Source organism: Mandrillus leucophaeus, unplaced genomic scaffold (genome assembly GCF_000951045.1).
Source record: "Mandrillus leucophaeus isolate KB7577 unplaced genomic scaffold, Mleu.le_1.0 Scaffold13, whole genome shotgun sequence".
Taxonomy (NCBI): Eukaryota; Metazoa; Chordata; class Mammalia; order Primates; family Cercopithecidae; genus Mandrillus; species Mandrillus leucophaeus.
Window position 1 is genome coordinate 3,400,972 of NW_012101254.1, and position 27,445 is coordinate 3,428,416.

Below are 27,445 nucleotides of genomic sequence, written 5' to 3' on the forward strand. Positions count from 1 at the left end.
ACCCCCACCCCCATTCCCACCCCCACTCCCACTCCAAAACATGCACAGTGGGACCCATCAGATTTGATGTCTCTGCCTAGGAAGTGATTGGAAGGCCCTGCTCAAAGCCTGTTGCGTGGAGCCTTTATCACCTGAGAGACAAGGCTAGCAGGCAGGTGAGCCTCTTTCCCCAAATATGGGGAACAGGTTTGTTCCGGCTGATTCCTGACCTGCCCCTCAATACAGGATGCCTGGTGAAATCTGAATGTCAGATAAACAACTTTTTAGTATAAGTATGTCCTAAATACTGCATGGGGCATACTCACACTAAATTATTTGTTGTTTACTTGAAATTTAAGTGCACCTGGACACGTTGCATTTTTAATTGCTAAATCTGGCAATTCTAACTGAAGATCCAGAGTGGGATCTCTAAAAGCCCTGGCATTGAGGTGGCAAAGAAGGGGTGAAAGAACCCAAGCCAAACATTCCTTTACAGTGTTCCATGAGTGTGACCCTTAGTTTTTAACTGTGTTTATTAATATTTCCAAGGTCAAGGAGGATCTATTATGATTTACATATCAACACCACAGCAGATCATTATACCAATATGCAATCTGTAAACTTACAAAAAACCTGGCTGGGTGAGGTTGCTTATGCCTGTAATCCCTGCACTTTGTGAGGTCGACATGGGAGGACTGATTGAGCCTAGGAGTTAAAGACCAGCCTGGGCAACATAGCGAGACCCCATCTCTAAAAAAAAAAACAACAACAAATTAGCCCAGTGCTATCGTATGGACCTGCAACCCTGGTTACTTGGGAGGCTGAGGTGGGAGGATCGCTTGAGCCCAGGAGTTCAAGTCTGCAGTGAGCTATGATTGCACCACTGTACTCCAGCCTGGCAACAGAGTGAGACCCTGTCTCTAAAAACAAACAAACAAACAAACAAAAAAACACAACAACACCACATACACAAAGAAATACCTTATTGCCTACAGAAAAAAAAAAGATCAAATGTTTTAGCATGGTGAACACCAACAATATGCCAGACATTTTACAATCATTTCAGCATTTAACACAATCCTCTGTGAGAAAGTCAAGGCCCACAGAGATTTAAAAACAAACAAACAAACAAACAGACCAACCAACCCTACTAGAAAGTGGTTGAACAAGGACTTGAATTCCAGCCGGTCTGATTCCAGAGGGCATGTTCTCTGTACCCTGAATATCTCCTCTCCTCTCCTCTCCTCTCCTCTCCCCTCCCTTCCTCTCTCCTGTCCCTCCCCCCTCCCCTCCCCTCTCATTCCTCCCTCCCTTCCTCCCTTCTTTTCTTTTCTTTCCTGCCTTATCTACTGCTCTTGTCTTCAGCGGACCCTGGCATACCTACTGAAACCCCCATGCGTCCCATCTTCTGGGACTTTGTGCACTCTGTTTCCTCTGGAGGAGTGTCCTCCCCTCTCTGCACATCAAATCCTACCCAGCCTCCAATTTCAGCTTCCTAGGTCTCAGGAAACAGACATAATCTCTTCTCCTTGACTCCTAGTGCTCTTTCCCTGCACATCACCACCTTAAAGGGAAGACTCTATGTGCAATTCTCATCCCTCCTCTAGTTCACTGAAAGCAGGGACTGTATCTTACATATCACTTAACATCGTATCTAACACCTACTTTGAATTCAATAAACATTTGCTGAATGAATGAATGGGAAAAGTGATCTAGGCTAGTGATGTGGGCAAAATCTAATTCAATGTTAGCCACTACAAATCCACACTGGGGCATGCCAAACCTGAGTGTCAACCAAGGCAAACAGCCTAAACCCTGCAGTTCTAAACAGAGAGCTGAGCTTAGCTGCCTGGTAAATTTGGGATAACTCAGACCATTAATCTGAAGAAAAGAGGTGGTGTAGTACGAAACCAACCTAAAAGTTGGGAAAGCCAAGGTATATGCTCGGTTCCTATACTAAGTTACTCTGTGACCTTGAACACGTCACTTCCTTTTGCAGGGCCTCAACTTCATAATCTGTGAAACAGGTGTAATAGCAGTACCTAGCTCATAGGGTTGTTACGAGAATTACAGAAATTAAAAAACATAAAGCATTTAGAGCTATGCTGGTGTACTGTCATTATTCAATACATTTTAAAATTATTATTGTCTATAAGGTGATCAGGAGGGATTGGGTGTCCCATCGTTTATTGTGAGAAAATATGCATGTTCCTGTAATGCTCACTTTTCTGGATACCTGGAATAATGACAGTTTAAGGCTTATCCAGTCCCCCAAATGATCAATAATGCAAATTTGGGGTTTTCTACATTTTGATTTTGATTGTTAGAAGAACTACATAGCTTCCCGCTTTGCAATTCGGACTGTACTCAGTCTGCTGAGTAGTTAATGCCATGGACAGCCGCATTGTCAGAATGTAATCTCAAGCAGTGATGGACCATTCCAGAAATCAATCAGCAGGCTTTGAGTTAGTGCTCTTCAAAATGTGTGTGTATGTGTTAGTCTTCAGTGCTTTGTACATATTCTGTATACAGTGAGCTCTTACACATTTGCTGAAGAGATTGAGCAGTAACTTAACTGCAGCTACACACAGACTGTAGGCTTACTAGCTGCTTCTGGATCAACTTGAGGAAACCATTGTTCTGCCCAATTCTTACAATCATGGCTGCTGTAAAGCCTGTTCTTCCGAGGGCCAAGGCCCTGCCCATCCATGGCACACAAGGAGACAAACTACTTTTTTTCCTCAGAAGTGACTTTGGATTACAGACTACCCTAGCTCACCCCCACTCCACTTCTGCTTTCTTGGCATCAATTTTCCATTAGGCATGACTAAGTGCCAGAGGTTCTGTCTGTCTGGGAAAATAGGAGTCACTGGAATTTTCTGTCCTCTTCTTAATGTGCAGCCTCCCTGCTGCTTTGGAGGCAGCAGTACAGTGATGTCTTTCCTTCGGCGTGTTCCATTACAATACTCCTTCTTCTCTTTTGCCCATGGATGCTAATAATAAGTCTGGCCACAGGAGCAAGTTACCTTTTCTTAAAAGTACTTGGTTTTTAGACTCTCAGCAGAGCTACTGCTGCTCACAAACACCTTGGGTTTTCCCCATGGACACAGAGGCCTTCAGCCTCCTGGGTGAGCCACTAGGAAGAAGGTGCCCATGTCAGGCCACTCCATGGTAGGTGGATGGGTACACGGTGCAGGCTAAACTCCTGCCCTTGACAGCTCTGTGCTGTTCCTGTGAGCAAGGGAGCAGGAAAGAGGGGAAAGGTAGGAGGTCAGAGGTGGCTTGGGCTGGGCTTTGGACCAGTAATCAGGGGCATAAGGTTCTAATCTTGGTACTGTATGCCTTGCACAAATTCTTCTAGGAAATGAAAATGATGAACTGAAAGTCAACTCTAGGCCAATCGCCCTGCTTAAGGGTCTACATCGATTATTTCATTGAATGTCTGTCACAATGGTTAAGGTTTACCATATTTGGACCTGGCTGCATGACATGATCTCGAAGATTCCTTCCACGTTCCATGTTCTGTGGCTGGCCCCCACTGTCACACTTAGCTTCCTAGGATGCATTCCTGCTTAATCACCCAACTTATCTCTGCTGTTGGTTGTGGATTTTGCAGGACAGTGGAGTAGAGGTAACTGCCCCAGTGAGTTTTCTAAATTTTAGTTTTGATTTTTAGAAGAACTATGTAACTTCCTGCTTTGCAATTCTGAGTTGTACTCAGTCTTCTGAGTAGTTAATGCCATGGACAGCCTCATTGTCAGAATGGAATCTCAAGGAGTGATAGACCATTCCAGAAATGCAATCAGTAGGCTTTGAGTTGGGGCTCTTCAAAATATGTGTGTGTACGTGTGTGTGGTAGTCTCCAGTGCTTCGTACATATTCTGTATATAGTGAGCTGGATGGTACCTGCCTCCCATTTTTGCTCACCTCTGTAAATCCTCTACTTTAATAAGGCATGAATCTAGTTCATTTTCACAGGTGGCCCTTGTGCTGAATGATCTGACAAAAGACAAGACAGAATCTTGTTTCTGCAGAAGCAAGGCCTCTGCTTGTCATTATGATATGCACACAATGGACAATCCTGATTGTTCTTTGATGCTTCCCTTTTTTCTAGAATTCATGCCTTAATGAGAAGTGATAGAAACAAGCGGCTTGGCCCTCCTGCCTTGGCTGGACTCCACACATGACAGCCCTGAGCAGCCCTGGCGGCACCTGTCAGAAACTCACACACACATCTGAACAGTCAAGCCTAATTCCCAAGAAGCTGTTTTAACTTGACATCTGAAAATGCATTGCATCTAGAATTATTGTACTGGGTGTGTGTTCAGGGCATATGTGTGCACGTTCTGCAACTGAAGTGTTCTATAAATATCAGATACGAGCGGTACAAAAAAGTATCACGTACATGATGTACTTAATTCCATTTAGTAATGTTTTCAATTTGTGTCTGACCTCTGGCAACAGAGATGGAAGTTTCTCAACATGAATAAAAAAGTATGCTCAGCTACCTTAAACAATTTTCACTTAAAATTCCAGAAATATATTAGAGCTTAGTGATTACCAGGTGGGTACTAGCCCAGTACTTTCAGAGGAGGGTACTGAAATCCAGAGAGGTGACGTGTCTTTCCCATGATCGCGCAGGAAATTAATAATGGTCCCTAGATGAGACTCAGGTCACTTGACTCCCAGGCCATTATCCTTTGCTTTTTCTTGACTTACTGTATGTTTCTTCCCCCAACTGTTCAAAAGGAACTCTGATTCCATTAATAGCGTATGTTCCTACTATGGTTTATTAGAAAAATCCCAAACCAGCTCCTCTACCCTTTCCTTTCTGACTCTATAGGGCATCTGTCTATTTTTCCAGGAAAGAGAATACGTGACCCTAACTCACAAGCAAGGAAGTTGCTGTCCTTGGTGATCCCAAACACTTCCCCAGTGGCTGGCGGGGTAATTGGAACCGAAGCCTGAACACTCAATTGTTCCTGAAAGGGCACAACTAAGTTAATTTTCCCGACAAAGATGTGCTGATCTTCCAGTTGCTCTTTTTTTTTTTTTTTTTTTTAAATTTTTATTTTTGAGACAGGGTCTTGCTCTGTCACCCTGGCAGGAGTGCAGTGGCATGATCTTGGCTCACTGCAAGCTCTGTCTCCCCGGTTCAAGTGATTCTCCTGCCTCAGTCTCCTGAGTAGCTGGGATTACAGGCGTCCACCATCATGCCTGGCTAATTTTTGTATTTTTAGTAGAGACGGGGTTTCACCATGTAGCCCAGGCTGGTCTTGAATTCCTGACCTAAGGTGATCCACCTGCCTCGGCCTCCCAAAGTACTGGGATTACAGGCGTGAGCGACCACGCCCAGCCCAGTTACTCTTTCTGTGTGACTATCCTGATAAGCAGAGTTCAGCGTAGCTTCTTCTGGCTCGTGTGACTGAAGAAGCCAGAACAAAAGCCCTAACTGTTTTCCACTGAGAAAGCAGGATGAACAGGGGGTGCAGTCTTTAAAACAGCTCTCAGAGAAGCTTCCAGGGGAACCAAAGGAATACAGATGGAGGGCCTAGGAAGAGATGGCCTGAGGGGACCTGCAGAAGAGATTTACCTGCCGCCCCTCCCCCAGGGGAGCCAGGAGGCTCAGCTGCGCTGTAAACACTCCGTGCCTGGTGCAGCCTGGTCTGCACAGGCTGAGAGGATGGTGAGTGGCTTCCTCTGGGATGAGGGCTGTATTAGCAGTAATTGATGGCCAGGCTTTTTAATGGAGCTTATCATTTCACTGCAACAGATGTCAGGTTCTAATAAATACCACGTTCTCACTGACCTACGCAATTTGGAGAGGATGCCTGGATGTCAGGCAGAGCTTGATTCCTCCCCATCTCTGTTGCTCTCTCTTCTGTAAGGAAAAACAAACCAAACCCCTTTAAGATACTTTTCAAAGGGATTCTCTTTGAGAGTTCAAGGATCCAATAATTTCATGTTATTTAGATGATTTGCTTTTCTCTTCACAGCTCTACTTCTAAACCCCATAAGGAAAAGGCCCAGGAGGGACGGGTGAGCTTGCTCATGCGGGAACCTAGTCCGTGTGGAATGGAAGGCCTTGGTGACCTCAGTCCCCAATTCCTGTGTCGCTCACCAGCACTGACTTTATTATCTTCTCGGGGGCTCTGATCACCCAAGCTATGCTGGCCTGGGCCTGGAAAATTCCCTCATCTCTCTTGTGGGGAGTTCGGTTGAGATGAGGTTGGGATTTTTGAAAGGGAACTATTCCTAGGAAACACAGGGCAAAACAGAAGAAAAAAAGAAAACCCACGAATCGTAGCACCAGTTGGGCTTGCAGGCTCTGCCGCGGAAGTCTGCTCCCCAGTGGGTCCCGCGGTGCGGAGCTTCCTGGGAGCCCAGTCCTGGTCCCTTGCCTACCCCAGTGCACTGCCTTCTTCAGGCTCTGTTCTGCAGCTGCTCCCCACGTGCAGAGGGAATGTGGGGGGTGACCAATTCCAGCTAGCCACGATTCTGACCTTCTTGTTGCCCCCTGCCCCGCCCAACCCTTGGGTACCAGATGGGAGTTCCAGGAGTACACCATGAAGGGGAGGGACAGGTCGGGGAGTGAGTAGTGATGAGGGGGAGAGAGTGTTGAAAAGTCTCTGTCAGGTTTTTCCCTAATAGTGAGTGGTGTCTGGATGAGAAGCGCACTGCTACTGGGGCTCCAAAGCTGGTTCAGCCCAGACTCCTTCGGGCCAGCTCACAGGGCACAGGGGCTGCAGAGAGAAGCCCGACTCTGTAATGAAGTCTCAGCAGAGACAAAGCATCATGTGAGCTGCCTTAAGGAGCTACCAGCAGGGAGTGAAGAAGACAGCAGTGATTAATTCCTGGCGAGACAAACACACAAATGGGCTCATATTATAACCTCTTATACTTCTTCATGAACAGCCCTCCTCTAGCTCTACCCTAGTCCCCTAGGAATTCTCAGGCCTCAGGGATCCTAGGACCATGAACTGGGATTTCCACACTGGGCTCCATGGAGTCGCAGGGGGGCCAGCAGGGCCTCAGAAGACAAGGAAGGCGGTGTCAATGAAGAGCACATCGGGTGGGACGTCTACCTTCTTTTCTTCAATCAAGGGGAAAATATCTACTTTTTAATCTGTTTTATTTAGAGGACTAATGCATGAGACCAAATTGAAGCATTGGCAGCTAATGAGAAGTTCAAAGAAAACAGTGTCTTTGGGAATATTAAGTAATGTATTAACGATGAAAAATAATTGAAATAGCCTGGAATGTACACTTTTAAAAGATTCTTGAAAGAATTTTTCCTGCAAAAGTGATTCCGCAAAGATAACGAGATAAAAAAATTTAGAAGTATGCATGGTGAACAGCAACATATAAGCAATTATGAATTGCTTTCAGAGGGTTTGGATAAGTTTTTAAATAAGAAAATAATGTCCCTTTGTGACCTTGAGGGAAGAAGGGAAACAACAAATGATTTTAGGAGGTTCATAATGAATTACTCCCATGTGTTGACTAATAAGCTATTTTATTTATTTATTTATTTTTTTGAGACGGAGTCTCGCTCTGTTTGCCCAGGCTGGAGTGCAGTGGCGTGATCTCGGCTCACTGCAAACTCTGCCTTCCAGGTTCACGCCATTCTCCTGCCTCAGCCTCCCGAGTAGCTGGGACTACAGGTGCCCGCACCACGCCTGGCTAATTTTTTTGTATTTTTAGTAGAGACGGAGTTTCACTGTGTTAGCCAGGATGGTCTCAATCTCCTGACCTCCTGATCTGCCCACCTCAGCCTCCCAAAGTGTTGGGATTACAGGTGTGAGCCTTTTTTTATTTTTTTAAAGTAATGTTTGGTTTTACGTAGACTAAGCAAGGATGGAGTTGGAATTTTTCCACTTTTCAGCTGGTTATGCTGGTACCAAGAAGATACAACCACAGGGGATGACAGTCCATTAATGGGGTGGCCTTAAACTTTGGGAGCTAGCCAAGTCACCGAGGTTAAGGGACTGTTTACTGCGGTACATATGATGGTATCAATATTGACTCTGTTTTTAATTTTAAAATCTCTATTTTTCTCTAGGGATGTTGCTGCTGATAGCTAAAAATGATCAAATTCTTACCATATACTAGACTTTATGCTGGACAATTCACTGACATTATCCCATGTAGTAGGCAGAATTCTAACATGACCCCCAAGATTCTCCATCCTCTGTGTAATCCCCAGGATTGTGAATATGATGGATTTCATTCTGGTAAACAGGTTTTGTTATATGGCACAGATGACTTTAAGATGGGTAGCCCTTAAATCTGTGACTAGCAGAAGAGACATGAAGGCAGATATTCAAAATATAAGAGGGATCTGATGCACCACTACTGGCTTGAAAATGGAGGGGACCACATGGCAGAGGACGCACGCAGCCTCTAGTTGCTGAGGGTGGTCTGCAGTTGACAGTGGCAAGGTAACAGGGGCCTCAGTCCTACAACCACAAGGAACTGAACTCTGCCAACATACTGAAAGAGCTTGAAGGAGAAGCGTAAGCTTCAGGGGTGAGATTGCAGTCCCAGACAAAGCCTTGATTTTAGTTGCCTAAAACCCTGAACTGAGAACCCAGGCGTCTTGTGTGGGACCCCTAACCCACAGAAACTGTGAGATTAATAACTAGGGGTGTTTTAAAAGAGTTAATTTATGATAGTTTTTAAATTAGCAACACAGAAAATCATACACCCCAGGTGATACCCATCATAACCCTCTGAAGTAGGCTTCACCATTTTATAGACAAGGAAACAAAGACTCAGGGAAATTAGGAATTTGCCCAAAGTCACAGAGCCTATGAGTGGCAGAGACAGGTTTAAACCCAGCTGTCTTGACTTTATGGTCAGTGCTCTTCACTGCCTCATGCATTTCCTCTCTGTATGAGGTGAGAGCCTCAGACACATGGTAAAAAGAGTATGGAACTGTTTCCGTCTGCCTGGGTGTGGATGTGCAGAAGGGTCAGAGAACCTGTGTTTTTGTTTTGGTTTTAAACGGTGAAAAGATATATATTTAGAATTAACTAGCTGGATTCAGTTTAGATGATCCCAATATGCCTTGTTCTCTCCATCAGGCCTGATCAGGGTGTTGGCTTTGGCCACATCAGTGTCACTGAGCTTCTTTACAGCCTGTTTGATCTGGTGCTTGTTGGTTTTGACATCCACAATGGACCCAAGCTGTGTTGTTGTCTTCTATCTTCTTCATGGCTGACTCAGTGCTTGGGGAACCTGATGATGAATTATTGCTCAAGCTTGCTTCTCCTGGGAGTGCTTTTCCAAGGATATTTCAGCTGCCTCCAGAGCCACACTGTCTTGGGCCACCGGAAGGTGGGTCATATGTGGATCGGATCTTCTTTTTGTGGCTGTGGACATCTTTAAGCACTGCCTTCCTGGCCTTCAAAGCGTTTGCTTTGGATTCAGCTTTGGGAGGCCAAGAACTTCTTTTTTCACTTTTGGTGCCATCATGTGAAAATGAGGACCTATGTTGAACCCTCACTCCTCTAGAAGCCAGCTGTGTGCCCTTGGGCAAGTCAATTAATCACCCTGAGCCTCAGTTTTTGTAATCTGTATGAGGCGTACTAAGAATTTCTGCATTACAACCCTTGAAGGGCTGCAGTTGACGATCCCATGAAAGTGTGTGAGGGCCACTGTGAAAGAAGTCCACAGGGCAGATAGAGGCACCTGGATGTCATGTAGGTATCGTTTTCTTTTCTTGATGACTGCCAATTTCAATATCCTCTGCCTATAGGTTGGATATAATCACTTTGATGGCTTGTTTGGAGGAAGTCATTTTAAATAGGTTTTTTTTTTGGAGAGGAAATGATTCTTTATTACATTTATTGAAAAACTACAGAATAAGATGAAATGTAATTTTTTTTCTTGAATTCTTTAAAAGGTAGTTGACTATTAAAAGCCAAAGTAATAACAATGTATTGTGGAATTCATAAAATACGAAGACTGAAAGTGTGTGAATATGATAGCACAAAGGTAAATAGAAAGTATACAGATGACTACACTGTTTATACAGGAAGCATTATAATATTAATTCATGGTAGGCTGTGATAAGTTAAGGGTGTATTTTTAGTGTATAAATGACTAAAATACACAAGGAAATATAGCTAACACACCAACAGAAGAGAAAATGGTAAACTAAAAAATACTTGAATAAACTGAAAGAATACAGGAAGAAAAGAATAGTGGAATAAAAAATCCCCCAAACCGAAAATATGAATGGCAAGACTGTAGGGCTTAAACCCAGTAAGCTTATTATTTATATTACATGTATAAATAAATGAAATACTCCAGTTAAGGCCAGGTGCGGTGGCTCATGCCTGTAAGCCCAGCATTTTGGGAGGCCAAGGCCGGTGGATCACTTGAGGTCAGGAGTTTGAGACCAGCCTGGCCAATATGGCAAAACCCCGTCTCTACTAAAAATACAAAAAATAGCCAGGTGATAGTGGCGCGAGCCTGTAATCCCAGCTAATCAGGAGGCTGAGGCAAGGGAATTGCTTGAACCCAGGAGGCGGAGGTTGCCGTGAGTGGAGGTTGTGCTGAGCCGAGGTCATGCCACTGCACTCCAGTCTGGGCGACAGAGCGAGACTCCATCTCAAAAAAAAAAAAAAAAAAAAAGAAATACACCAATTAAAAGGTAGACATGTTAAGACTAGATTAAAAAAACCCAAGGTCTACAAAAGGTTTTCTTCAAATATAAAGACACAGATAGGATAAAGAAAGGACGAAAAAAATATATACCATGCAAAAAATACACAGAAGAAAGCTGGTGTAACAATTTTAATATCAAATGAAGCAGATTTCAAGTCAAAGAATAATGCCAGAAATAAAGAGTCATCTCATAATGATAGAAGGACCAATTTACTAAGAAAACCTAACAATTCTAAATATGTATCTAAAAATAAACCTTTAAGATATAAAAAGCAAAAATTAGCAGAACTAAGGGGAGAAACAGACAAATCCAAAACCCCACAGGTGAAAATGTTAATACCTCATTTTAATAACTGATATAATAGATATAAAAAACCAGTAAAGAGCTAAAAGATTTGAATAACACTAACAAGTAATTTAACTTAGTTAATGTATATATAGAACACTATACCCCAAAACTGCAGGACACACATTCTTTTCAGGTTTACATGGAATATTTATCAAGATAGACCACATGCTGGTCTACAAAACAATTCTCAACAAATTCCAAAGGCTTGAAATCATACAGGTTATGATCTCTGACCAAAATCAAATTAAACTATAAATCAGTAACAATAAGATATTTAGAAAAATCTTTCTAAACACTTGAAATTCAAGAAGCACAATTATAAATAACCCATGGTTCAAGAAGAAATCACAAGGGAAATCAGAAAATATTTCTAATAAAATAATAATGAAAAACAACATACAAAACTTTGTGGAATGCAGCTTAAGCAATCCGTAGAGAGTAATTTTATATTAAAAAAATAAAAAAGATTAAAATCAGTGACCTAAGCTTCTACTCTAAGAAACTTGAAAAGGAAGACATTAGAAACCATGTACTGCCAATCACTTTGACAACTTAGACATGATGGATCAATTTCTTATTTAAAAACCTAGCTTGCTAAAACAAACACAAGAAGAAATACAACAATCTGAATATCCCTACATTTAGTAAAGACACTAAGTATTTTTCACACAAAGGAAACCTTACCAAACATTTGGAAAGAAATAATACTAAATCTGCACAAACTCTTTCAGAAAACAAGGAAGAAATCTGCACAAACTCTTTCAGAAAACAAGGGAAGAAGGAATACTTTCCAGTTTATTTAATGAAGCCAGCATAGTACTGATATCAAAGACCTGACAAGGACAAACACAAGAAAAGAAATTTTAGACCAATATTATTCATAAATGTAGATGTAAAAATCTTAAAATTTTAGCAAATTAAATTTAATAATATAAAAAAGGATAAAATCACGACTGAGAAGGGTTTATCTTTGGAATGCAAGGTTGGTTCAACAAGCAAAAACTAAATAATGTAATTCACACTAACAGAATAAAGAAAAAGCACACGATTATGTCAATGTCAAAAGATGCAGCAAAAGCAATCTATAGAATTCAACACCCATTCACGATAAAAAAAAAACCTCTTAGCAAAGTAGTAACACAAGAATTTCTTTAATCTGATAAAGACATCTATGTAAAACCTCAACATCAACCTTAATAGAGAAACATACAGCTAGATTCTGTTCTTATCACTTATGTAAAAAATTGTACTGGAGATCCTATTCAGTGCCAGTAGGTGGAAAAAGAAATAGAAAAACATAAAGATTGGAAAGAAAGAAGTAAAGCTGTTAGCATAAGGGGTGACTATTTATGTAAGAAATTATAGGCCGGGTGTGGTGGCTCATGCCTGTAATCCTAGCACTTTGGGAGGTCAAGGCAGGTGGATTGCCAGAGCTCAGAGTTTGACACCAGCCTGGGCAACATGGTAAAACTCCATCTCTACTAAAAAAAAAAATACAAAAAATTAGCCTGGTGTGGCAGCGTGTGCCTGTAGTCCCAGCCACTCAGGAGGCTGAGGCAGGAGAATTGCTAGAACCCGGGAGGCGGAGGTTGCAGTGGGCCAAGATCACGCCACTGCACTCCAGACTGGGTGACAGAGTGAGACTCCGTCTCCAAAAAAAGAAAAAAGAAATTATAAGAAATCTATAAAAAAACTATTAGACTTTAGTAGTAATAAGTGAATTTAGCAATGTCACAGGACGCCATGTCAATATAGAAAAATCATTTGTATTCCTATATACCAGCAACAAACAACTAGAAAATATTTTTTAATTTTATGTTTATATTTTTATATATTTATAAATATTTTATATTTATATTTTTATATAATTTACAATAAAAGCAAAAACGGGTGGAGCGCAGTGGCTCATGCCTGTAATGCCGGCACTTCGGGAGGCCGAGGCAGGCGGATTGCTTGAGGCCAGGAGTTCGAGACCAGACTGGCCAACATGCCGAAACCCTGTCTGTACTAAAAATACAAAAATCAGCTGGGCATAATGGCTCATGCCTGTAATCCCAGCACTTTGGGAGGCTGAGGCAGGTGGATCACCTGAAGTCAGGAGTTTGAAACCAGCCTGGCCAACATGGTGAAACCCCATCTCTACTAAAAATACAAAAACTAGATAGGCGTGGTGGTGGGCGCCTGAAATCCCAGCTACTAGGGAGGCTGAGGCAGGACAACCGCTTGAACCTGGGAGTTAGAGGTTGCGGTGGGCCAAGATCGTGCCATTGCACTCCAGCCTGGGTGACAAGAGCGAAACTCTATCTCAAAAAAATAAAAAATAAAAATACAAAAATTAGCTGGGTGTGGTGGCACATGTCTGTAGTCCTGGGTACTCGGGAGGCTGAGGCACAAGAATCTCTTGAATCTGGGAGGCGGAGTTTGCAGTGAGCCAAGATTGTGCCACGGTACTCCAGCCTGGGCAACAGAGCAAGACTCTGTCTCAAAAAAAAAGGGAAAACATGTAAAAATATTTCAAGACTTCTACATTGAAATATTTTAAAAATTTCTGAGAAACTAAAACCATGTTCATTGATTCAGTATTATAAAAGATTCAATATTATAAAAATGTCAATTCTTCCCTTGTCGATCAGCAGGCTTTTATGGGGGTGGGGGGGTGGGGAGAGGTGAGAATTGGCAAGCTGATTCTAAAAGATATATGAAAATGCAAAGGACCTAGAAAAGCCAAAACAATCTTTAAAAAGAACAAGCTTGGATACCTTTCCTGATTTCAAGAAATATTGGTATACAAACCTATCAATGGAACAGAATAGAGTATCCAGAAATAGATCCACTCACATGTGGTCAGTTGCCTTTTGACAAAGATGTAAAGGTAATTCAATAGGGAAAGAAAAGTATTTTCAACAAATGGTGTTGTAATATCTGGATACATATGAACAAAAAATTAACCTTGGCATCTACCTCATATCACATACAAAAATTAATCTGAGATGGATCACAGGCCTATGTGCCAAAACAAAAGCTTCCAGAAGAAAACACAGGAGAATTTCTTCATGATCTTCTAGTAGGCTAATAATTTTGAGTACACAAAGAGCATTAACATAAAAAACAGATTTCATTAAAAAGATGAAGATTTCCTGCTCATCAAAAGACACTCTTAAGAAAATGAAATGGGCCAGGAATAGTGGCTCACACCTGTAATCCCAAGACTTTGGGAGGCCGTGGTGGGAGGATCAAGGATCACTTGAGCCCGGGGGTTCAAGACCAGCCTGGGCGACATAGTGAAACCTTGTCTCTATTAAAAAAAAGAAAAATAAAATGAAATGGCAAGCCACAGATTGAGAGACGATACTCATAATAAATATATCTGACAAATATATAAAGAAACTCGTATATACAACTCATTAATAAAATGACTAACAACCAAATTAAAAATAGGCAAAATTTGAACAGACATTTCATGAGAGAAGATAAACCAATAAGCACATGCCAAGATGCTGAACATCATTTATCACCAGGAAATGTAAATTAAAAATATGAGATATTACTTATCCTCTCTAGAATGGTTCAATTTAAAAAGACTGACAATAGGAAGTGTTGATGAGAATGTGAAGCAACTGAAACCCTGGCATATTGCTGATGGGAGGGTAAACTGATACCACTTTAAAAAAGCTTGTCACCTTCTTATAAAGTTAATCACATATGTACTCCCACTCCCAGGTATTTACCTGAAGAAAGGAAAACACATGTCTATAAAAAGGCTTGGTCATAGCAGCTCTATTAATAAAATCCCCAACCTGGAAACAACACAAATATCTACACATGGGTGAATGGATGAATACATTAGGCTATATTCATATAATGGACTATTACTCAGCAGTAAAAAAGAAATGCTGTAACAGATATATATATATATATATTTTTTTTTTTTTTGAGACAGGGTCTCACTCAGTCACCCAGGTTGGAGTGCAGTGGCGCGATCTTGGCTCACCGCAACCTCCGCCTCCTGGGTTCAACAGATTCTCCTGCTTCAGCCTCCGGAATAGCTGGGATTATAGGCATGTGAAACTATGCCCAGCTAATTTTTGTATTTTTAGTAGAGATGGGGTTTTGCCATGTTGGCCAGATTGTTCTCAAACTTCCTACCTCAGGTGATCTGTCTGCTTCAGTCCACTCAAAGTGCTGGGATTAGAGACGTGAGCTACCGGGCCCAGCCACCATAACAGATAAATCTTAAACAATTATGTTGAATGAAATGAATATAAATTTCATTGATCTGTATTATTTCACTTAGAAGTATCTAAAAGGAAAAACTAAGACATGGTGATACAGAACAATAGTTGCCTTGACAGTGAAGAGACTATTTGGAAAGAGGTTATAAGGTAACTTTGTCAAAACTTTTCAAAAGATATGCTTAAAACCTGTCCATTCCATTGTATGTAAATTATACTGCAATTTTTAAAAAAGATACACATGCAAAGCCATTTCCTTCAAAGTACTCATGGTTTGGTTAAGGAAACAAAACATATATGAAGATGTGCAGAACTAAAATAAAATACCAAACAGATTCCAAAGCAGTACGTGATTAGAGTCAAGGAGACTGGGAGGAGGGGAGAGAGCTGCCGGCAAAGTAGAGAGGATGGGAAAACCCACATGGGAGGTTGGATATGTGTCTATTTGAGGGGGCAGATAGAGGGTGGGAGGAAAGGCATGAGCAAAGGCACTGAGTTACACAGCAGAAGCTAAAACCCATGGTCTTCCACGTGTTAACTTGCTGGCCTTTCATAGCAAGTTCATCCAACAGGGAGTACAGTCCTGTTTTAGGAATGAGGTTCAGAGAGGTTAAGAGCTCTGCCCAAGACCACAGAGCTTGCAGGATTAGACTTTGCAATAGCAACTGGGGCATGCATGACCCCAAAGCCTGTGCTCACCCTGTAAATGGTGTTTCACTTGTGAGGGACAGAATCTGCTGGACAGCCATGAGAAAGAAAGAAGCACATGTGGTAGGAAAAGCCCTGGTCAGTGCCAGGAAGTGTCCTTTCTGAGGTTACATTGTTTAGAATTTTGCTCTACAGGAGGGAATAAACAGCTGATTCCACTCAAAAGGCTCCACTGCTGTTCATAAACCATGAGAGTGTTTATGTCATGGGCAGAGCTCCCCAAGTGAATTATAGCCTTTTACACACTGTGTACATACAGTATTTTCACAGGACAAAGAAACAGGGTGTGGAAGGAATGCTACAGTTGACCCTCCTCTCTTTCCACCCTTTGTCTTCAACCTTCTCCACCAATCTCAAGACTATACTGCAGGACAGTTCTTTCATGGTGTTTATCTGGCTTTCTGACATAGCCCAGGGAAGTTACTCAGTTCAGTTGAAGAATGGAAACTTTAAACTATTTCTTCTTGCTAGCACGAGCTGCTGGCTTTCTCTTTTATTACATTTAAAATGGATCCATCTTCGCTACAGTAGAAAGCAGATTTTTTAAACATTACTTCAGATGTTTTCTTTAGACTGGTGTTAACATAAAGCAAATGTCTCTTGAAACTCTGAACCAATCTGTTAAGATAAACAGGCTTCACTTACGATATTCCTGTACTGAAATCATGGGCTTGTGGTCTGCAACTTCTTAAAGACTCAATTCATACTTGCTAAAATGTCTACTTAGGAAAAACACATGCACACACACACACACACATACACACATACTAAGATATCTTTGCCATGGAAACCACAAAGACACATCTGGTTCAGACTCCACAGCACATACCACAGATAGTGCCCATCTTCTAAGGGCAGATCCTACGTATACACAGGGAAAGCCCAGAAAATTAAACGATACCAATACTTAAGCATAAAACATACTTTATAATTCCTTTTTTCCATTGTATTTCAAGATATGTAAGTCTTAATCATTGTTACTTGTTACATTTGCATATGCTTGTTTTTGTCCTTAATGGGATTTCAGACTTGGGTGTCATAGATAAAAAGAGAAAATAAAGGGAAAGAAGAAGGCAATTAAAGTTTCAGATAACAACTCTGGATTCTGCGTATAAATCTGAGGCAGTCTGGGTTTCTAGAAGAAGACACTGTCATTATTTAAGAGTCTCAGGCTAGGCGTGGTGGCTCACACCTGTAATCCTAGCACTTTGGGAGGCTGAGGCGGGCAGATCACCTGAGGTCAGGAGTTCAAGACCAGCCTGGCCAACATAGCAAAACCCCATCTCCACTAAAAATACAAAAATTAGTCGGGCGTGGTGTCACGTGCCTGTAGTCCCAGCTACTCAGGAGGCTGAGGCAGGAGAACTGCTTGAACCTGGGAAGCAGAGGTTGCAGTGAGCCGAGACTCCTCAGCTAGTGCTCCAGCCTGGGCAACAGAGCAAGATTCTGTCTCAAAAAAAAAAAATAAATAAAATAAAATGAAAAGTTCTCAAGCCTGCTATAAGTGAAAGTCTTGTACTACAGAAAAATATAGGTGAGGTCAGGAGGCCCCATGGAAGGGAATGGGGTCTCTCTGGGAGGGGGAGGCAAGAACAAGAAGTCCTACTAAGTTCTTGATTAGTCATGGCTAACCAAGAGCATTCCAGATCTGGAGGTCCAGGTTTTGTTAGTAGGTACTTTGAAACTGTCAGAAGTTTGTATGATAAAGGCTTTATCCCCCTTGCTGGGCTACAAATTCCATGAAGACAGGGACAATTTCTAATTTGTTTATCATTATATTCCTAGCATGGAGCACAATGCTTGTAACATGGTAGATGCTTAATAAATACTGGATGAGCAAATGAAGAGGATGCTTAATAGACAGTCTATATTTGTGTGATACTTTGGATCTGATCATCCTTCAGCTGGGATCACAGGTGTGAAGCATATGACTGTTCCAAGCGATAAAGTTATAACCACATGCCACTCTATGCTTTATTTTTGGAAACTGTGATTTTGATCCACTGCTTCTTCAGTCTAGGAGGCCACGGTTTATGAAGACTGATGTTCCACACATCAAAGTCTTAAATATAAAAAACAATCAGCATATTTCTGTATTTACCTATTCTATATGACTGAAGTGAGGCCTTCCACACTGAGAGGTTCATGAGCAATAGTTGTATCTCTAAACTCTAAACTTTAGCTAACTTCAACCTCTATGAAATCCTACTTCCATATCTATTCTAATAGCCCTAAACTATTTGTGTAGCTGTTTATTTGACCAAGAAATACACAGGTCCTACTTTGGGCAACGGCTGTGGTATACACTGCAGAGACACAACGAGGTATAGAATTCAGGGAGATTCATTTTCATACCAAAGAGTAGCTACTGGTTCCAGGTGTTGACTACTAAGCAAAAATTCCGTTTGTTTACTGCCATCTGAAATTTCCATTTTTTAAAAAGTAGCTGTGAACATTTTCATCATTGATGCCATTTACCCACAACTCGAATTCCTGTTTAGTATTTATCCTCCAGTCTAAATAGAGAGGTCGTTTTCTGATAAATGCTACACTCCATGAAAAAAAAAAAAAAAAAAAAAAAAAGCTGTCATGGCTAATTTTAGAGACCAACAGAAACAGCAGAAAAAGGAAACACTTTCAGATGTAGATCAGCTTCTTCCTGATGAAGCTACGAAGGGCCAAACAGTAAATATTTTTGGTTTTCTAGGACATCCAGTCTCTGTTGCAACTACTCACTCTGCCATTGTAGCATTAAAACAGCCATAGATAATAAGTAAAGAAATGGGTGTTGCTGTGTTTCTATAAAACTTTATTTACAAAAATATGCACAGGCAGGATCTAGCCTGCAGGCAGTGGCTTGCCAACCCCTGGACTAGATAAACAAAATGCTCTTATCTGTAGGAAATAACGACAGATTCACTTACTTTGCTCTTTTGGCCATTTCATTTCCATCCCATCTGGGGCTGTACGGGTAATTTTTTTGGGCCTGGGAGTAAAGCTGTCCGCTGTTGGTGAAGTGATAGACGGACTGAAATGTGAGAGTTGGCTGGTCTCGAGGGAAAAACAGAGGCAGGTCAACTGCGAAGACAGAAGAAAGAAAAAGAAAGTTAGAGCATAAACACATCTTACGATTTTTTTTTTTTTTTTTTTTTACTAAATCTGTATGTTAGGTACAAAACTCTATTTGAACCACTAATACTGTTTGAGGCTTGGATGAAAGGTGTGGTGTATAGAGAGGGACCAAGAAATAAATACAAGGTGACTTCTCTATCTTCGAGGAGTTTATAATATAGAGAGACAGATCACACACGGGTGAAAATGTCACCAATGGAAGGCATGACGTGTAGGTGCTGTAAAAAGGCTTTGAAATGGTCACAGAAGCTTAGGGAAGGATGCCTGGTCGCCTGCAACCATCTGACATTCCTCTCTAGCACTTCCCTGGATCAATATTCCATTGCAGAGTTCTCTTTCTATCTGTTTTAAGTGTCTATTATAGTATAAACTCTTCAAGGGTTGGGCAATGTCTTCCACATCTATAATTTGATGGAGGAAGCGGGACAGAGGCTGTTTTTCAAGAATGCATTTGGAGAAGGGGTAAAGAGTGCAGGTGATAATCTTTCTACTTGATAGGATATGGCAACCAGACTACCAGGAAAAATGAAGTTATCACTCTACTTCCAATCAAGCAGTGAATTTTGATACTCAGCAGTTTCAATTTTTTCCATATGCATTCCCACATATATTTATATCTCCTAAATCAGTGGGAATTCCTTAATGGAATGTATAAGGGACTACTCTGAGCACTAAATATGTCTGCTGTGATAGTACAGGCTAATTCCAATCCTTGCTGTTAACATGTGTTATATGCTTTATCTTTCAATTTGGAGTTAACTCAATTTTTAAAAGTAAACTGATTTGTTATTAGTAAGGCAAATCATCATTAAAAACACAGACTGTTTCAATAACACATTCTTAAAGGTATATAATGTGTATGTGTGTGAATGTTATCCACTTCTAGGACAAAGAATAGGAACAGCATAAGAATAATAAGAAAAACAAGTATAGAATTTTCTAGATTTATAGGGTACCTTCTTTATACACTTTATCTAATTTGTAACTTAGAACTCCATGACAGAGATATTATCTTCAACATTTGCATTTAACAGGTGAGCAAACCTGAGACTCTAAGAGGTTTATTAACTTGCTCATGTCACAGCCAGGCAGGGGCAAGACTAAAATCTAGTCCCATGATTCAAACACTGGGCTCCTACTATGCCCCACATTGCCTTCTCCTGCTCCAAAGGACACTGGCCCAACCTGCTTACAACTCATTCACTATGTCACAATTTAGGAAGCTAAAGTTGTCATTGTGAAGGATGTATAAGGTTCATCTTTTTAGCTACATGAGGAAGATATATTTAAAAATACATACCAGATAATCGGCTCACGCCTATAATCCCAGCACTTTGGGAGGCGGAGGTGGGTGGATTACTTGAGGTCAGGAGTTCAAGACCAGCCTGGCCAACAGGGTGAAACCCCATCTCTACTAAAAATACAAAAATTAGCCGGATGTGGTGGCAGGAACCTATAATCCCAGCTACTTGGGAGGCTGAGGCAGGAGGATCACTTGAATCCGGGAGGCGGATGTTGCCGTGAGCTGAGATCGCACCACTGAACTCCAGCCTGGGTGACAGAGTGAGACTCTGTCTTAAAAATAAATAAATAAATATACATACTAGATAATTATACATCTATCACTATTCTAGTCTGGGGTGACATACAACTTGGCCTAGGTACTCTCAGCACTCAATATGATTTCTTGAAGGAAAACTTAGGTCCACAGCAGACTTTTAAGCAGAAGCCAAAAAACTCCCAAGAATCAAAAAACTATCCAGTTGGGACGGCCTCTTAGACCTCTGAGTGCACTTGACTCTGATGATGTCTGACTCAGTGCTGCAGGGGGTTTCTACAGATGAATCACACGACAACCAGAGAAAAGGGCACGATTTTGAATGTACATTCTTTAGTCACATTTTTCAAGCACCACAATAGTGCAGTCTGAATACATGTCTGTTGGTGCCAAAGCAGAGATTTCATAATATATAGGAACAATACAAAAGACTGATTCAAATAAATAATTCAATTCAGAAATTGCTTTTGAGTCCCTGCATATTGCAAAGCTTGATCTGTAACGTTTTCAGTCACTCTGCACAAATAGTGCTTTCTAAAATTAACTTTGTATCTTTTCTCATTACTACTTCCATTTCTTCTGATTAATATTTATTTATTTATTTATTTATTTATTTATTTATTTTTGAGACAGAGTCTCGCTCTGTTGCCCAGGCTGGATGGAGTGCAATGGCGCCATCTCAGCTCACTGCAACCTCTGCCTCCTGGGTTCAGGCAATTCTCATTCCTCAGTCTCCCAAGTAGCTGGGATTACAGGCACCTGCCACCACATCCGGCTAATTTTTTATATTGTTAGTAGAGATCAAGTTTCACCATGTTGCTCAGGCTGGTCTCGAACTCCTGACCTCAGATGATCCACCCACTTTGGCCTCCCAAAGTGCTGGGATTACAGGCGTGAACCACCGCACCTCTTCTGATTAATTTTTAAAAATGGCCTATTCACAGCCGGGCGTGGTGGCTTACTCCTGTAATCCCAGCACTTTGGGAGGCTGAGGTGGGCAGATCACCTGAGGTCTGGAGTTCGAGACCAGCCCGGCCAACATGGTGAAACCCTGTCTCTACTAAAAATACAAAAAATTAGCTGGGCATGGTGGTGCGTACCTGTAATCCCAGCTACTCAGGAGGCTGAGACAGGAGAATCTCTTGAACTCAGGAGGGAGAGGTTGCAGTGAGCCGAGATAGTGCCACTGGACTCCAGCTTGGGCAACAAGAGAAAAACTCTGTCTCAAAAAAAAAAAAAAAAAAAAAGCCTATTCACATATACTTTGACTTCAATTGTTTTATACTATGTACACTTTTGCAAATATAAAATAAGATTGAGATTAACCTCCAAAGCAATCATTACTAGCAGAAAAGTACCATGAGAGCTTCCCTACAAGAAAGCAACAACTTTAAACAGTAGAAATCAATGGCAATAATTTATAAATTTAAAGCAAATACAGTCATCACTCAGTATCCAAAGCAATGCAGATAATACCACAGGCTATGTGATTTGCAAGCTACTGGCTTTTTTTGGGGGGTTTTGGAATGCCTTCTATTTTCGTTCTTATTATTTTGTTTTGTAGAAAATAAGCTGATGATATTAATATTTTAATATGCTAAAAAATGATTTTTTCCCACCTATTTTGGAACCATCTTCTTTGACCCCCTAAATGCCCAGTTAGCATAAGAAATAATTCAAAATGTGAAGGAAATTTATCTACCTGGGCAAGTGAGTTGTTCTGATTTTTAAAAAACAGCAGCAAGGTAATGTTGATATGCACAACAATCGCCAAAAAGCATTGATTACATGATTATTTCTCCATAGAGATTTGTCTAACAAAGTGTAATTGAAGCCAATATTAAAATTTGAATACTTTCTCAGTGCACACAGTAAATATATTATCAAGGGAGCAGCAATGGTTAGAGTACCTAAGAGATAAAATCGGTAATTCACATATGAGAAAATAAAAATTTAAAAATACAGTATCTTGCTCAACTTAACTAAGTTGTATCCTGTCTATATCAGTCAATGGTCAATAAAACGATGGCTTATTTTAAAATGTTCTATGCATAAGAATGAGTTAATAACTAAAATATTTATGAGAAATACTTCGCATTTTTCTGACAAGAATGATTTGAATGGTACAACTTAGTCAAGATTAAAAAAATTAAAACTTGCTTTCCTTATCCCTAAATGTTTCTGTCACTTCACTTTTGCCTATAGGTTAACTCATGATTTTCCAATGCATAGTAAAATAATTACTTTAGGACTTCCAACAGCTAACTTGCTCGGAAGGAACCGCCCAGATTCCAAGGATTTGGGGCTCATAGTTTCAGCTATATAAAAATTGAATACTTTAACCATTTGCTTTCTTTCTTTTTTTCTTTCCTTTTTTTTTGAGATGGAGTGTCACTCTGTTGCCCAGGCTGGAGGGCAGTGGTGTGATCTCGGCTCACTGCAACCTCCACCTCCAAGGTTCAAGTGATTCTCCTGCCTCAGCCTCCCAAGTAGCTGGAATTACAGGCGCCTGCCATTATGCCCAGCTAATTTTTTGTATTTTTAGTAGAGATGGGGTTTCACCATGTTGCTCAGGCTGGTCTTGAACTCCTGACCTTGTGATTTGGCCGCCTCAGCCTCCCAAAGTGCTGGGATTACAGGCGTGAACCACCATGCCTGGCCAGCCATTTGCTTTCTTTTTTTTTTTTTTCTTTGAAACGGAGTCTCGCTCTGTCGCCCAGGCTGGAGTGCAGTGGCGCGATTTCGGCTCACTGCAAGCTCCACCTCCCGGGTTCACGCCATTCTCCTGCCTCAGCCTCCCAAGTAGTTGGGACTACAGGCGCCTGCCACCACGCCCGGCTAATTTTTTTATTTTTAGTAGAGACGGGGTTTCACCGTGTTAGCCAGGAAGTCTCGATCTCCTGACCTCGTGATCCGCCCGTCTCGGCCTCCCAAAGTGCTGGGATTACAGGCGTGAGCCACCACGCCCGGCCCAGCCATTTGCTTTCTTAGAACCTACTGGGTCAGGTTTGATTCTTATATCATCCCATTTGATTCAGTTACTTAGTGTGGGTATTATTTTGACAACTGCTTCCTATTTCCTTCTTCCCATATACAGAGACTAAATTTTGGTTGGCTTTTCATCCACAGAGGGGATGGTCTGCACTTGTTTAGTAGAATTTTAGTCACCATTTCTTTCTTCTCCTTTTTTTTTTAAATTTTTAAATTTTAAATTTTTTATTTTTAGAGATGAGGGTCTTGCCATGTTGTCCAAGCTGGTCTCAAACTGCTGGCCTCAAGTGATTCTCCCTCCTTGGTCTACCAAAGTGTTGGGATTACAGGCATGAGCCACTGCACTTGGTCTCAATAACTATTTCTGAAGCATTACTTTCTTCAAGAACTTGCTGAAAGAAGTCACACCAAATGCTTCTTAATTCTACACAAACCAGGCAGTTCACAGGATGCATTCACAGGGCTCTGAAGCCCTGGGGGAGGGAGGAAGAATTAAGCTCTGCACCAGTTGCCTCACTCTGGACAGTCATTGCAGTGATGGGTTCCACGGGTACAGTCTCAGAGCTTGTGGTGCTCTCCAGACAACAACCAACCACGCGGCTTTGGGGGAAGCCGAATGCACGATAAACTATGCTGCCTCTCTGTGAACTCTGGTGAGGTTCAGGTAGTGGCTGCAGTTCTACCTTCCCAAGCAAACACGCTTATCTGTCCCTAAATGCTCATCTTCTCACTAGAACACGACTCTAGTAAGGTGGTATCTCAGTTCTTAAGACTTTCTAGAAATTTCTCACTTCTCCAAACACCTCAACAAAGGAAAAACGAATAGCCAAAAGAAATGCCATACCATGCATCTGACTCCCAGGACAGCCTATCAGACACTCAACATTTCAGGCATAGTTCAACAAGTTTGATTATATGATTTCTCCAGAAAAAAAAAAAGCATCTAATTATGGCAAAATGAGGACAAGGAACATTAACGGCAAGCAGTCACAATTCGCAGTCTAGCACAGAGGAAGAACAGAATAAATACACACAGGGTTAGGAGAGCTGAAAGAATCCCAGTCTGGCCATTCAGTGTAGGAACAAAAAGCTCCGTACATCCCAGCTGTCCCGTAAGCTATCACCATATAGTAAGTGATATTCACTCCCAATCTTGATAGCGGTGGCGGACAGTTGTGTTTGCCCACCTAACAGCCATTCTCCATCCTTCTTTCTTATGGGCAGAGCCTTCCTCTCACCCCAGAGTCTGACAGTGCTGGATGTCACTCTCTCAGCCTTCCATAAAGCAAGACATGGAAATGTGAGTCAGTCCTGCCAGTAGCCCCTGAGGGGAAGTGGGCTATGGGTCTTTTGAGAAATATTTTCCTCTCTGATTAAACACACGTGTAAAGAGAAGCCCCCATCTCATTCTTGCCTTAGAGCTGATCATGTGAGGTCTTGAGGCTTGGAGTTGAGGTGCCCATCTTGTGACCATGAGGCAAAGTCAGCTTGTCATCAATGTGTGGCTGGATTCATCATCCCTGAACTACCCAGCTCTGGATTTCTTGTTATGTGAGATGATCTTTACAATTAAACCTCTTATAATAGGGTCTTCTGATACTTGCAGTCAAAGGCATCTAAGGAAATGTTATTTTCTGAAGCTTCTGTTCAAGAAGGCAAGATAACTATATAATCTACCTACATATAATTGTATAATCTATTTCAGAAATATTTCCACCAAGCATGGTTAAGAAAGCATTCAAGGCATATAAATAGGAAAGTTTTGGTTGTCTGGAAAGTTCAGTTTTGCGGGACAGTTCGATCCTTGAAAATGCCAAACAAATGAGGGGTTAACCATAATTGCTTCCCTGGGAGTCACATCATCAAATATTTTCATCATTATTCACAAGTTGGCCATTGTTCCATTTCTTCAAACCTTCCAAAACTATATAGTTCTGTGCTTTCCCCCGTGTTCCTGGGTTGGCAGGGAAGATACTCATAGATTCCCTTTGTGATGGTGATGGTTATGTTCCCATTTCCAGTCCTCTCAGGACGCTCCAGTTCCTTGAAGCCTCATTAGGAAACGTTTTAACCCTTTGTTGAATTGCTGTAAAGTCACTCTCCAATGAGGATTCCATTTGAGACTGATTCTAGAGCAATCTGTACACTTTTCATTCTCAGGCTATCCCCACAATGGGGGAAGACTGCCATGTAGTTACTGACTCACCCTGATCTTACTACCTACACATGAAACCTTTGAGACATGTGGATTCCAACCACTGGAAAATTAACACTACATATCCAAAATACTCACCTACAAGAAATATAAAAGTAACATTTTCCAAATCAGAAGTATCTATTCAAGGTATCTCCACTTATTATCACTACCTTTCATTTAAGTGACAAGAAAGACTAAATATTAACCAGATTTTGTTAAATGTGTTCTACTTTTCACTGGTTTAAGCTGGCTGTGATATAATCATGTAAACAAATTATCTTTGTTTTTTTTGTTTGTTTGTTTTTTTTGGAGATGGAGTTTTACTCTTGTTGCCCAGGCTGGAGTGCAGTGGTGCGATCTCGGCTCACTGCAACCTCCACCTCCCAGATTCAAGTGATTCTCCTGCCTCAGCCTCCCGAGCAGCTAGGATTACAGGCATCCACAACCACACCTGGCTAATTTTTTGTATTTTAAGTAGAGACTGGGTTTCACAATGTTGCCCAGGCTGGTCACGAACTCCTGACCTCAGGTGATCCACCCACCTTGGCCTCCCAAAGTGCTGGAATTATAGGTGTGAACCACTGTGCCCGGTCTGTCTTTGAAGTTTCAATATCACTAAACTGAAGCTTGGAATTTCTTAGATTTTTCCACATATGCTAAAAAATCATATTATGGAAAGAGCATGGTATGCCCTTGAAATCAGATAAAGTCAGTTGAAATCTTGGCTACATCATTAATTAGTGATGACATCATAAGCAAAATATTTCACCTCTTTGAATCCTGATTTTCTCATCTGTAAAATGAGGATAATAATTTCTATCTCACAGTGTTTGTTGAAAGAACTAAATAAAAACTGAACAGGTACTCAGTATGTGTTCATTTCTTTTCCCTACCACCCTTTCTTTAGTTGGTTTTTTTCTTCCATCTAGCTTTATACACTGTTCTGTATATGTGAAATTTCTGATAACTACAGCATACGTTTCAGGTTCTTAAATTTTAACTATTTTTAAATTTTAACTATTTTGATGAAAATCTTTCTAAACTTCATGTCTCAGTAAATATGATATACTGAAAATAAATTAGCCTTTTTTGGATGACAGAGAACGCATTAAAAAGTTATACACCATGGCCCAAGTGTTAAGGAAGATTTAGCTTACCATTTCACAAATGCCTCCTACCTAAGAGCCCGCTTCCCTAAACCTCATTTCTGAAAATGCATCTCAAGTGATTTTAATTCACTTTCCCAGGTAGGAATCACTGCAGAGAACTGTGAAGTCCTTAAGCACAGGGGCTGTGAATTAGTTATTTTAGTATTTCTAGCACTTAGTACAGTGCATGACACCTGAGAAACACTCAGTAAAGGCTCATATAAAGCACATGCAAATTAAAACCTCAATGAACTTCTACTTCATGCCCATTTGATTGACAAACATTTTAAAACTGGAAAATACCCAAGTGTTGTCAAAGCTGTGGAACACAGGGAATTCCCACTCCCTGATGGTGATGATAGAAATTGTTAAAACCCTTGTACAGTAACAGTGAAGGTGTACGAACTCTGTGACACAGCAATTCCACTCTTAAGAAACTGCCACGTGTGTAAACAGATCGCAGGAGAAGGCCTGATG

At 41.2% G+C, this 27,445-nt stretch overlaps 1 protein-coding gene and 1 long non-coding RNA gene across 8 annotated transcripts in view; one reads left to right on the forward strand and one right to left on the reverse strand.

Moving 5' to 3' along the window:
- The window catches only part of BRE (brain and reproductive organ-expressed (TNFRSF1A modulator)), a 512,734-nt gene that overhangs the window by 22,562 nt on the left and 462,727 nt on the right, over positions 1-27,445 (reverse strand). For 5 of the 7 annotated variants that reach the window (XM_011972582.1, XM_011972586.1, XM_011972584.1 and 2 more), the window contains one exon: positions 18,867-19,020. In XM_011972582.1, coding sequence (XP_011827972.1) covers positions 18,867-19,020 — 154 coding nt within the window. Of the gene's footprint in view, positions 1-5,788; positions 5,861-18,866; positions 19,021-27,445 lie in introns of all 7 variants that reach the window. The other 2 variants (XM_011972587.1, XM_011972588.1) reach the window with 1 other exon arrangement.
- LOC105533959 lies at positions 5,483-9,919 on the forward strand. Its single transcript, XR_001005191.1, has 3 exons — positions 5,483-5,665; positions 5,976-6,018; positions 8,042-9,919. It is a non-coding gene; the product is annotated as an uncharacterized LOC105533959 (long non-coding RNA).